The sequence below is a fragment of the Pan paniscus genome, chromosome 19 (genome assembly GCF_029289425.2).
Source record: "Pan paniscus chromosome 19, NHGRI_mPanPan1-v2.0_pri, whole genome shotgun sequence".
NCBI classification, from domain to species: Eukaryota; Metazoa; Chordata; class Mammalia; order Primates; family Hominidae; genus Pan; species Pan paniscus.
This window is the reverse complement of record NC_073268.2, coordinates 54,015,274-54,028,646: the sequence shown is the minus strand read 5'-3', so window position 1 is coordinate 54,028,646 and position 13,373 is coordinate 54,015,274. Positions and strand designations below refer to the sequence as shown.

The 13,373-nt window shown below is 50.6% G+C and overlaps 1 protein-coding gene across 1 annotated transcript in view; it reads right to left on the bottom strand.

Moving 5' to 3' along the window:
* Positions 1–5,354, bottom strand: part of SLC5A10 (solute carrier family 5 member 10) — a 71,673-nt gene extending 66,319 nt beyond the window's left edge. The window contains exon 1 of the mRNA XM_003805040.6: positions 5,244–5,354. Within this exon, the coding sequence (XP_003805088.1) occupies positions 5,244–5,354 (111 nt within the window). The remainder of the gene's footprint in view (positions 1–5,243) is intronic.
* Positions 5,355–13,373: the final 8,019 nt, after the last annotated feature.

The window sequence follows — 13,373 nt, the reverse complement described above, 5'->3', positions numbered from 1 at the left end:
AGCTACTCGGGAGGCTGAGGCAGGAGAATTGCTTGAACCCGGGAGGTGGAGGTTGCAGTGAGCCGAGATCGTGCCACTGCACTCCAGCCTGGTGACAGAGCAAGACTCTGTCTCAAAATAAATAAATAAAATAAAATGGTTAAAATGATGAATTGTATATTATGTAAATTTTACCTCAACTTTTATAAAAAGAACAGAAGCAGTCAGCTCCTTACCCACGTATTCCCACATGCCTTTGGTTTAGGGGGAGTATAGAATTTTGTCCTCCATGTAGGTGGAATAAAAATTCTGCATTCAGAACGTCTGAGAGTAAAATCCTGTCTTCCCTGCTTCCTGGCCGTGTTACCTGGGGCAAGTTACTGAACGCGTGTGCCTTGGTTTCTTCCTCTGTAATGTGGTCCTAAGAAGTTCTTCCTTCATGAATTTTGTTTTGTTTTGTTTTTTGAGACAGAATCTCACTCCGTCACCCTGGCTGGAATGCAGTGACAGATCTCGGCTCACGGCAACCTTCACCTCCCGGGTTCCAGCGGTTCTCCTGCCTCAGCCTCCCGAGTAGCTGGGATTACAGGTGCGCACCACCACACCTGGCTAATTTTTTGTGTTTTTAGTAGGAGGGGGTTTCACTATGTTGGCCAAGCTGGCCTCAAATTCCTGACCTCATGTGATCCGCCTGCCTTGGCTTCCTACCCTCACAGGGTTTTTATGAGCTTTAGTGGGTTAGTACACGTAGCATGCTGAGATAAGGGTCAGTGAGTACATGGATTTTTCAAGCCTGTCTTTAGTGCTATTTGGATGGGAGAAATTTAAGTTAAATCATCCAGGCGTGGTGGCTCATGCCTGTAATCCCAACACTTTGGGAGGCCAAGGAAGGAGGGTTACTCAAGCCAGGGATTCAAGACCAGCCTGGGCAACATAGTGGAACTCTGTCTCTATAAAAAGTTTTAAAATTAGCTGGGCGTGGTGGTGCATGCTTGTAATCCCAGCTACTCTAGAGTCTGAGGTGGGAGGATCACTTGAGCCCAGGAAGTCAAGGCTGCAGTGAGCCAAGATGGCGCCACTGCCCCCCAGCCTGGGCTACAGAGCAAGACTCTGTCTCAAAAAAGAAAAAAAGAAAAAAAAAAGAAAGAAAAAAGAAAAAACAGAAGAATTTGAAAAGAGGGACACAGGACAGGTATTTAGATACAGATTTTGTATTTCTTTTCAGAACATACATAAAGCTGGATCACAAAATATATCCATCAATATGCAGGTCTCTTTCTTCCTGACTTTAATTGCCCTGCCCTATACTCAGGATGATTAGGCTTCATTGTATATACTCACCATTCAAAGCTTTATTTATCTATTTGTTATTTATTTATTTATTTATTTTTGAGACAGAGTTTCACTCTTGTTGCCCAGGATGGAGTGCAATGGTGTGATCTTGGCTCACTGCAACCTCCGCCTCCCGGGTTCAAGCGATTCTCCTGCCTCAGCCTCCCTAGTAGCTGGGATTGCAGGCATGAGCCAACATGCCTGGCTAATTTTGTATTTTTAGTAGAGACGGGGTTCCTCCATGTTGGTCAGGCTGATCTCGGACGCCCGACCTCAGGTGATCTGCCCACCTCGGCCTCCCAAAGTGCTGGGATTACAGGCATGAGCCACCACGCCCGGCCTATTTATTTTTACTTTTAAGACAGGGTCTCATTATGTTGCCCAGGCGGGTCTTGAACTCCTGGGCTCACGTGATCTCCCCATCTGAGCTTCCTGAGTAGCAGGAACCATGTGGACACCACCACACCCAGTGCAGAACTTTTGATGTGGCTCCTGCCTCTCTCCAGCTCCAACTCCCACCACTTTCTCTTTGTGTGCCGTGATCTTGCCGTACTAAATGCAGCATAGTCTGAAGGCTCATAGTCTTGGCCAGGATGGCCATATCCAGATGTGTACGCTGTGCACTGCACAACTCCAAAGCATCTATGTTTACAGCCCATGCTTTTTCCTAACCCTTCTCATCTTTCAAGCCTATAGTGGGCATTGCCAGTTGCCTTCTTATATCTGGGGCTCTGGGGGCTGCTGGCAGTTGCTGGGGGTCACATGTACCCATTTAAGGTTCCCCGAAGGCCCCCATGCCAGAGTTGGCTTCAACTGCTTGATCTGTGTGGAGTTCTTAGTCCTCGCAACAGCTCTATGAAGTAGGTGCCATGTTACCAATGAGGAAACTGATGGTCTCAGAGATGAAAACACACCCATCTAGCAAGTGGTGCAGCCTGGATTTCAACTCAGGCTCAATCGCAGGGCTGGTCATTTCACATCAGGACACGAGGGGAGCTGTGCTTAGGACAGAGCTACACATGGATAGAGGCTGAGAGAACCAAAGTGAGGTGTAGCTGTATCCTTAATAGTGCTGTGAATCCCTGGATCATACTGCACCTGAAGCCCTTTCTATTGCTGGACACAATTACATTTCCTGAATTCTTTTTTTTTTTTTTTTTTTTGATACAGTGTTTCACTCTTTTGCCCATGCTGGAGTGCAGTGGCGTGATCTCAGCTCATTGCGACCTCCGCCTTCCGGTTTCAAGCAATTCTCCTGCCTCAGCCTCCTGAGTAGCTGGGATTACAGGCGCCTGGCACCACGCCTGGCTAATTTTTGTATTATTACAAAATAATACGAAAGTAGAGACAGGGTTTCACCATGCTGGCCAGGCTGGTCTCAAACTCCTGACCTCGTGATCCACCCGCCTAGGCCTCCCAAAGTGCTGGGATTACAGGCATGAGCCACTGCGCCCGGCCTACATTTCCTATATTCTTAGAGCTCATTTGAAAGCAGTTTTCTGTCACTTGTTAACAGATACTTTAATGAATGCAAAGGCTCAGCTCAAAGTCCCCTCCTCCAGGAACATCTCTTCCTTAAAGGCTCCCCCCCGGCCCCCGCCAGACTCTCCCAGGCCCACCATCTAAACATCTTTGCAGGGCTGCACCTGCCTGGCTTGCTCTGTCTGCTTCTCCCTGTGGGATGCATCTCCAGCATCCTCCCTGTCTGTTTCTGATCTTTTCTGGATCTGCTCACTGCTCTCTTGCCAGCCGCTCCCAGCTGGGCCAGCCTAGCCTGCTAGGAGGGACAGGGCAGAACTCCTACAGCCCTACTTCCAGGGGCACCAGCCTGCAAACAGCAAGCTGACTCACTAGGAGAGGTGGGTCATGGGCAGCAAGGGCTGGTGGCCCAAGTCACTGGGCTACAAAGGGTCTGGCCTCAGGTGCCCAGAACATCTTTCTTAGACGTGCTAGCCAGGACAGCCTTGTCTCCCCTCCTCTTTCCCTCTTCAGATCTTGCCTGGCCCTTACCTCCCCTCATCCAGAAACCCTCCACTGTCTGTTCTGCCCCACGTGGGCACCTCCTCCTCTGAATTCTAGCCACCAACAGTCACAGGAATATAGCACGTTACAGTTTGCAACAGATTTTCACTTCCATTGGCCCCTTGCTCCTTGGAACAGCCCTGAGATGTGGGCTGCACAGAAACCCGCATTGCGTGTTTGAGGAAACTGAAGCCCACAGAGATTAAGTGACTTAAGTACACAGAGCAGAGCCGAGACTTGAACTCGGCTTTGCCGATGGCCAGCACTGGGCTACTTGTGAGTTAATATTTAATCACATACAGGTTGAGGAGCCGTTATCCGAAATACTTGAAACCAGAAGAGTTTCGGATTTCGGACTCTTTCAGATTTGGGGATATTTACAGAATACCTGCCAGTTGAACATCCCCAACCCAAAAATCTAAAATCTGAGATGCTCCAGTGAGCATTTGCTTTGAGCATCATGTTGGTGTTCAAAATGTTTCAGATTTTGGGTTTCAGATTTTTGAAATCCAACCTGTGATAATTAATTTTAATGACTGCGGCTGCTACTCTTATAATCACCACTGCTACAACCACCACCACCACCACCACCGCTACCACTGTAGAACCAATGGCAGCAGCAAGGTCTGGTCCTGTGTGGGCCTCTTGATAGCAGACCTCACCCCAGGTAGGTGGTGTCTCCATATAACAGATCAGAACACTGAGGCCCAGAAAGCTGAGGGGACGTGACCAGTCTCCTGTTTGCCAGGCCTTCGTGCTTAGGCCAGGGGTTATGGAAGATAAGAAGGGGTACTCGGCCGGGCGCGGTGGCTCACGCCTGTAATTCCAGCACTTTGGGAGGCCGAGGCGGGCAAATCATGAGGTAAGGAGTTCGAGACTAGCCTGGCCAACATGGTAAAACTCTGTCTCTACTAAAAATACAAAAAATTACCTGGGTGTGGTAGTGGACGCCTGTAATCCCAGCTACTCAGGAGGCTGAGGCAGGAGAATTGTTTGAACCCAGGAGGTGGAGGTTGCAGTGAGCCGAGATAGTGCCACTGCACTCCAGCCCAGGTGACAGTGCTAGACTCCGTCTCAGTTAAAAAAAAAAAAAAAAAAGAAGGGGTACTCATTCTCCCCAGGAGACTGTCAGGGCTCAGGGATGCCAGGCTGGGGACCTCTGGGGCTTAAGAAGTGGAGCCCAACATCCCCAGGCGCTAAGCGTGGAGCAGGTGACCTGGACCAGGCTGTGTCCACCTTCCCTCAGGAAGGCCTCCACGATAGACCAGAGGAGCCCTTCCCTTGCTGCAGGGCCAGAGCCTCGGTTTCTCCATCTGCACATGAAACAGCCTGTCCCCAGGGGCCCCGCTGCCCCTGGAATCTGTGTGTGGGGTCAGATCTCTGCTCATTTCTCACTGTTATGAAGGGAGAAAGAACCGGCTTATGATCTAGGGCTAGGCCACAGTACATGAATCCCCAGGGAGCTTGTTCAAAATAAAGACCCCCAGTTCCCAGGGCCCTCCCTGCCTCCGGATTCTGATCCAGCAGCTCTGGGGTGCAGCCAGGGAATCCCTGGGAGCCTGTTGTTCAAGCAGACAGGAGTCACTGACACCATGGAGACTGGGACCAGGAGGCTGATGGGCCACACCCAAGGACTCCAGCTGGGCAGCAGCACAAAAGCCCAGTTACCTGTTAGAGAGAATTTCCTCCTCCTCACTTTGCAGATGGAGACGCCATTACCCAAAGAGAGAAAGGGGCTTGGTCAAGGTCTCCAAGCAAGTCTACCCCAGGCTGGGAGGAGGACCACAAGGATCACTAGGCCACCAGCTGGGACCAATGCTGACACCACAGGGACATGCTGGACCCCGATTCCCACCCCAAGCACCAACCCTGAGAGCCCACTTGGCCGACACCACCACAGGTCCCCTTACCCATATGCCCACGGCCACATTCAGAGCAAAATACACGGTGATGACAATGATGTCAGCCACGCTCAGCTGCGTCCCGGGAGTGTGGAGGTCGCTGGTGGAGTTGGCGGCCATGGCTGTCCTGCCGCAGGCACTAGGTATGAGCCCGAGGGACTGAGGGGCAAACCAGGTCAGAAAGGGTTTCCTGGCAGGGAGCTCATTGATCATTAAACCAAGCGGACAGTGGCATCTCCAGCCCATGATGTGGCTGCATGCAGGGCAGCTGCCTCACCATGCAGTTCAGCTTCCTCACCCCATGGTGGGGTGCAGATCCCAGAGCGTAGGAGTCAGGGAGCCTGGGAGAAGCAAGTGGGAGGAGGAGAGGAAGGAGCCTCCTTGAGCTCGGAGGGGGCTTGGGGAAAATTAACCACATTTAGTGGACCCGGAGGCAGCCCAAATAGTCCCAGAAAGGCTGGGTTGCTTAATGGGTGGCTTCACCTATATCTAATTTGTATAAGAAGCATAGAGCGTAGGGACAACTGCCTCACCTCTGAAGACACTGCCGTGGCGGGCAGCCATGTCCTCCCTTGGCCATCGGGCTGTGAGTGGACTGAGCAGGGCTTGGGAGGGTGACACCTGCATTATGGCTCACGTCCAGCCAACACAGCCCAGGCTCAGAGGCAGCCCCATGTCGGACAATAAAGTCCTGCTTCCAGCGTTTCTGCTTTCTCTTTCTAGACCCGTGAAACAGTCCCAAGACCCTCAACTTGACCATGCATTCGGCTCCCACCCCGGGCAATGTCTGCCTGGGACCACAGAGGGACCCAATATCTGTCACACACCAAGGACCATGCGTGGCTGTTCTGCACATGATCCCATTTCACGGACCATGCGTGGCTGTTCCGCACATGATCCCATTTCACGGACCATGCGTGGCTGTTCTGCACATGATCCCATTTCACGCTCACAGCAGCCATGCCGAGTAGGCAATGTCTCATCCTAGTCAAGGAAATGGCCATCCGCCATTACACAGCCATTGAAGGCGCAGAGTAGGATTCAGTGCAGATGTGGCCCCACCGTCTCCACGGCAGTGACAGTGATGATTTCCATCTGGATTCCATCAGAGGGGGACGCTCGCTCACTAATTCTATCAGTGTACACAGCAGGGCTGGCCGGCAGTCTCACGCCTCTGCTCAGTGACATGACTCGTGACTTTGCAAAGCATTTGCAGTTTAACCAGACATGCAGCACTTCCAGAAGTGTTAATGAGTGAGCGGCTGCCACCAGGAACACGCTGGCCTGCAAACCCAGCCAGCCTGTTACTCGATAACCCTGAGGTGCGGGTAAAAATTAATCCCCTCGGCCAGGAGCAGTGGCTCATGCCCTTGGGAGGCTCATGCCTTTGGGAGGCCAAGGCGGGTGGATCACCTGAGATCAGGAGTTTGAGACCAGCCTGGCCAACATGGCAAAACCCCGTCTCTACTAAAAATACAAAAATTAGCCAGACATGGTGGTACGCACCTGTAATCCCAGCTACTTGGGAGGCTGAGGCAGGAGAATTGCTTGAACTCAGGAGGTAGAGATTGCAGTGAGCCAAGATTGCGCCATTGCAGTCCAGCCTGGGCAACAGAGGGAGACTCCATCTCAGAAAACAAACAACAACAACAACAACAACAACAACAAAAAACAATTAATAGTCCTCACATACAGGACTAGGCAGAAGAAGGAAGGGAAAAAGGAAGTCACTGCTGAGAGAACCCTCAGGCAGGCTCAACTGCCTGCCATCTCCCCTTGCCTCTGGCCAGCCAGCCTCAGATGGTGTTTACTTCCCAAGCCATTGCTTGCAATGTGTTATAAAACAAAAGGCTGCTTTGCACTGATCAGAAGGACCCAGCTGGGAGGATCCAGACTTACCAAACCTATCTCATTAATAGAGTAGTTGTATCAGCAGCATTGGCTCTGAGACAGTTGGCTAGGTCTTAGAAGGAAATAAACCACTTAGTGATAACTGCCGCCTTTGGATCAAAAGTCCTTGGGATTTTTGCCACTGAGTTTAAATGGAAAAAAATGAAAAAAGAGAAAAAAAATCCTAGGGAAAGAAAGCACCAGTAAAGGTGCTCTTAAGGGGCTGAGACTGATTTGCTGGTTCTGCCCTGAAGGACGGGGACAGGAGGAGGGTGGCAGCGGAGGACATGGAGGGAGAAGTACCAAACAAGCCCAGCCATGTCTGCGGGAGAAGAAACGCCACCCGGAGCCCAGTCACACCCACATTCCCACCCCACCTGACCCAACGGGATCATCTATTCACTCACCCCAAGAAACATGAAGACCGTCCTAGCTGAGAAGTCATCTGTACCACACCCCTTGAAGCCTCTTCCATCCCCAGAAGAAGTCCCTCAGACTCATGAGAACCAGGAATGGGATGTGGAGGGGTCAGCAGAGCCTAAGCAGGATGACTGGAGCCATTTGTATCTTGTGTGTGTGGCACATCTATGAGCTTATGAATTTCTTTCTTAAGTGCTTCAGAATTGTGACCAAGGCATGACCAACCATGTGATGAGCTGGGCAGCACTGGAACGGACCGCACATGAGTGAAGGGAGCCCATGAAGGGAGCCCACGGTCATCTGCGGCAGCTTGGGGCGAATCCCTCCAGGGCCTCTCTCTGCCTGCCTGCCAAGTCTAGTTCCAGCTTATCTGTTGCTCCTGCTTTTGCGATAAGCACAAGACTGATCATTTATTCCTGCTAAGTATTGTCTGCTTGTCTGTCCTGATGGAGAAACTCCCCAAGAGTCCTAAGCTACAAGGGCAAGGGTGCTCAGGGCAGCCAAAAAGTTTAGAAATTTCCTACATAACCACCCAGAGAAGGTGGTGAGTGAATTATGAGACCTCCAAACCATGGAACACCATGACCATTAAAAAGATGAGGTGGCTTTATATAATGGCATGGAAGGATGATACACTTGTAAGTGAAAAAAGCAAGCTAGAGAATATAGACCTATATCCATGTTTATCCTCTCCTTATGTATAATGTAAGGGGCTGAACAGCCACAGTGTTTTGAAGGACACACACCAAACTGCTAAGGAGAGGAGAAAGGAGAATTATCACTTTATTTTATTTTATTTTTTTGAGACAATGTCTGGCTCTATTGCCCAGGCTGGAGTGCAGTGGTACAATCACAGCTCACTGCAGTCTTAGCCTCCCGGGCTCAAGCGATCCTCCTACCTCAGCCTCCTGAGTAGCTGGGACTACAGGCATGCACCACCATAGCCAGCAAAGTTTTGTGGGTTTTTTTTTTTTTATAGTGACAGGGTCTCACCATGTTGCCCAGGCTGTTGTCAAACTCCTGGGCTCAAGCAGCCTTCCAAAGTGCTGGGATTACAGGCGTGAGCCACTGTGTCTGGCCCAAGTTATCACTTGTTATGCTTTGGTGTGGGCTGGGCTTTTCTGTAAGACCTCTGGCCTCGGCCTTGGTTTAGACCAGCAAGCTGGCCCCTAGGGGTGCCCCCGACCCTGCCTGGGCTCCCCTCACCAGCCAGGTCAAGCAGTTTCCTTCCACTGATACAGAGGCTCAAGGAGAGTGTTGCCAGGTGCTTCGTGAAGGGTGGTGGGTCCCGGACAACCATTTCCTGAATGCTCACCTGCCCACCTGTGCTGGGTACCTGCATCTGCATTGGTTGGTCACCTCCCAGCAGCCCTTCCAGGCGGCCTTCACTTCCCTCCACTCCGCTGCTCTGCTGGCAGAGCGCTGCGTTCTCTCATCCAGGTACCCTCTTGACCACTCCCCTTGAGGGCTTCAGGTTTGAGAGTCCACCCTCCATGACTCCCCACCCAAACCCACCCTCCCCAAAGCTCAGTGGGCTTGGCTGGGACCCCAGGGGCCAGCCCACAGCTTCATCTTTACCATGGTTACAGACGCCTACCGAGCAGTCACCATGTGCCCACGCATCGTCCACCCTCAACTCTCCCAACTCCTTGAGGGATGGAAAATCCGAGGCACAGAGAAACAGAGGAACTTGCTCAAAGTCACACAGCAACTAAGAGACAGAGGAGGACTTTGAACCCAAATTGTCCAGCTCTCGACTCTGCCCTTTTAATATTAAACTCCACCACCCAGCATGGCTCATGACAGGTATTCAGTGGGAAGGAATGACCCCCCTCCTCCCCTGGGGTCCCAGCCAAGCCCACTGAGCTTTGGGTGAGGTTGGGTTTGTGCAGGGAGTGATGGAGGTTGGACTGTTAAGCCTCAGGCCCTCGAAGGGAGTGGTTGAGTGGGCACCTGGATGGGAGGACCCTGAGCTCAGCCGGCAGAGCAGCAGAGTGGAAGGGAAGTGAAGGCAGCCGGGAAGGGCTGCTGGGAGGTAATGGAACCGATGCAGACCAGGCGTCCAGCACAGGTGGGGAGGGACTGATCCCTGGCCTCCAGTCTTATCCTTTTGAATCTACTCACCACGCACAGTATGTCAGAACACCCTAAAAGCCTAACCCTGGACATGACACTCCTGTTTCAAACTTACCTTCAACAGCCTTTACTGCTCCAGAGATCAAGTGCAAGGCCATGGGCTCAGCACCAGGGGCCCTGGAACCTGGCCCTCCCCCGACCCAGCTCCATCTTCTGCTGCCCTCAGTTCCTCCCTGGGTGTCCTCAAGTCCCCCTACCTCTCAGTCTGCTTGGTGAACTGCTACTCATCCTTCAAGACGGTACTGAGACATCACTGCCTCTCTGAAGCCTTCCTTGGCTCCTCCCTCTTCTGTGCATCCCTGGCCCTGCTGGGCTAGTGGCTGTGCTGCCACATGACACAGTAGTATCTGCCCCCACCCACCCGTCACCCCGCTCCTCCGGTGACCGGCACAGGGTCTACCCTTGCCACATCACTGCAAGAGGTCCAAGGAGCCCAGGCAACTGAGGAATCTTCAGATGCTGAGGCCCCTGAGGCCCTTCAATCCCAGAAACCTATTCTTTTTTATCATTATTGAGGGAGAATGCATTTAACATAAAATCCATCATTTTAACCCCTTAAAGTACACAAGTCTGTGGCTTCCAGCACCTTCACAACACTATGCACCCATCGCCATTACCTATTCCAACATTTTTCTTTTCTTTTTTTTTCTGAGACAGAGTTTTGCTTTGTCACCCAGACTGGAGTGCAGTGGCGCAATCTTGACTCACTGCAACATTTGCCTCCTGGGTTCAAGCAATTCTCCTGCCTCAGCCTCCCGAGTAGCTGGAATAACAGGCGCGCACCACCACGCCTGGCTAATTTTTGTATTTTTAATAGAGAGGGGGTTTCACCGTGTTGGTCAGGCGGGTCTTGAACTCCTGACCTCAGGTGACCCACCAACCTCAGCCTCCCAAAGTGCTGGGATTACAGGCATGAGCCACTGCGCCCAGCCTATTCCAGCATTTTTCATCCTCTCCAATGAAACCTTGTACAAATTAAGCATCATCTTCATTCCCCCTCCCCAAGCCTCTGGCAGCCACCAATCTACTTTCCCTCTTTGTGGATTTGCCTTCTCTGGTGGTGTGGTATCATAGGTATGTAGGAGTTGCCTTCTCTGGTGTCGTGGTGTTATGTGTACACACAGGTTTCCACCCTGAGTTCCTGACTCAACTCCACAGCCCTTGCTGCATTCTGTTGTTATCACATCTGGCATGTCAGGCCTCAGGAAACAGAATCTCTCTGACCTTCTCCTGCCTCCTCTCACCTGCCCCAAGGCGGCCTCTAATCTTCCCCTGTCTTTCTAATTGTGGGTCACATCATCCTCATTCCAGAGAGGGTCCTGCCCCACACCCTGGGGGAAGGAATGCTGATCTCAAGAAGCTTTCATAAAACCCAGGAGGACTAGGTCCAGAGAGCTGCCAGATGGCTGAACACGTGGAGGCAGGCAGGAAGGTGAAAAAGAACTCATCCCTGTCCTGGGAGGGTGGCAGGAAGGTGAAAAAGAACTCATCCCTGTCCTGGGAGGGTGGCAGGAAGGTGAAAAAGAACTCATCCCTGTCCTGGGAGGGTGGCAGGAAGGTGAAAAAGAACTCATCCCTGTCCTGGGAGGGTGGCAGGAAGGTGAAAAAGAACTCATCCCTGTCCTGGGAGGGTGGCAGGAAGGTGAAAAAGAACTCATCCCTGTCCTGGGAGGGTGGCACTCCCCAACTGCAGGAACAGAAGCTCCTGTGCTCAGGACCCTTCCAGATGTCACCCTGTGTCTCTCTTCATCTGGCTGTTTCTTTGTATCCTTTAAAATGCCCTTCACAATAAACCAGTAAGCCTCCTAAGTAAGTGTTTCCCTGAGTTCTGTGAGCCGCTCTAGCAAATTAATTGAATCCAAAGAGGGGGTCGATCGTGGGAACCCAACTTGAAGCTTGTGGGTCAGAAGTTCCAGAGGTCTGGACTGGTGGGAAAGGAAGAGTCAGCCTTGGGAACTGAGCCCTCACCCTGGGTAGATAGTGTTGGAATTGAATTGGAGGGCACCTTGCTGGTGTCTACTGCAGAATTGATTGCTTGTCTATTGATGGGGAGATGTCCCCACATTTGGTCACAGAAGTCTTCTGCGTTTGTTGCAGTGTGAGAGCAAAGGTAAAACCCGGTTGGGAAATTTTTCCAAAACAGGTGTATTATATAAGTGGCATCACACGATACATGGTCTTTTGTGTCTGGGTGCTTTCGCTGAGGATGTTTTCACGGTTCATCCATGTTGTAGTGCATGTCGGCACTTCGCTCTGTCTTCTCACTGAATAATTGTCAACTGTATGTGTATGCCATAGTTCATTTATCCATTCATCGGTTGGATGGACATCTGAGTTTTTTCTACCTTTTGTCTATTGTGAATAAAGTTGCTATGAACATTGAGGTGAAAGTATCTCTTTGAGACCCTGCTTCCTTTTAAAAATTTTTTAAAATTAAAAACATTTGTTTTTGTTTTTGTTTTGTTTTGTTTTTGAGACAGAATCTCACTCTATCACCTAGGCTGGAGTGCAGGAGCGCAGTCTAGGCTCACAGCAACCAACCTCCACCTCCCGGGCTCAGGTGATTCTCATGCCTCAGACTCCCAAGTGGCTGGGATTACAGGCTAAATTCTGTATTTTGAGTAGAGACAGGGTTTTGCCAGGTTGGCCAGGCTGGTCTCAAACTCCTAGCCCCAAGTGCTCCGCCACCCCAGCCTCCCACAGTGCTGGGATTACGGATGTGAGCCACCTCACCCAGCCAATTTTTTTTTTTTTTTTTACTTCTAATAGTACTTTGAAAGAAGCCCTACTTTCAATTCCTTTGGGCATATATTTATGAGTGGAATTGCTGGGTGGTATTCTATGTTAAACTTTGAGGATTGGCCAAACTGTCTTCCAGAAGAGCTGCACCATTTTACATTCCCACCAGCAACGCACTAGACCCCCAGTTTCTCCACATTCTCATGAACACTTGTTATTGTCCATTTTTACATTTTTTTTTCAGGCAGAGTTTTACTTTACAGCCCAGGCTGGAGTGCAGTGGCACGATCTGGACTCACTGCAACTTCTGCCTCCTGGGCTCAACGGATCCTCTTGCCTCAGCCCACCAAGTAGCTGGGACCACACGTGCATGTCACACACGCAGCTAATTTTTGTATTTCTGGTAGAGATGGAGTTTCACTGTGTTGCCCAGGCTGCATTTTGACATTATTATGATAGCCGTCCTAGTAGGCGTGAAGTAGCATTTCATTGTGGTTTTGATTTGCATTTCCCTAAGGACTAGTAATGTTGAACATCTTTTCATGTAATTGTTGGCTGTATGTCTACCTTCCTTGGTAGAGAAATATCCTGACCCACACATGCATAGCCACCGCCATTATCAAAATCCCCAACCAAAAGTTGTTATGCTTGTTACAAATGATGAGCCTGCATTGATACATCTCCCAAAGCACATACATTGCATTAGGGTTCACACTTGGTGTTGTATTCTATGTGTTTGGATAAACATATACTGACATGCATCCACCACTATAATGTCATACAGAGTAGTTTCACTGCCCTAAAAGTCGCCTGCATTCTCCCTATCCTTCCCTCTCTCCTCCCTAACCCTTGGCAACCACTGACCATTTTCTGTTCCCACAGTTTTGCCTTTTCCAAAATGTCATATAGCTGTAATCAAACACTTTGTAGCCTTTTCAAAAGGCTTCTTTGACT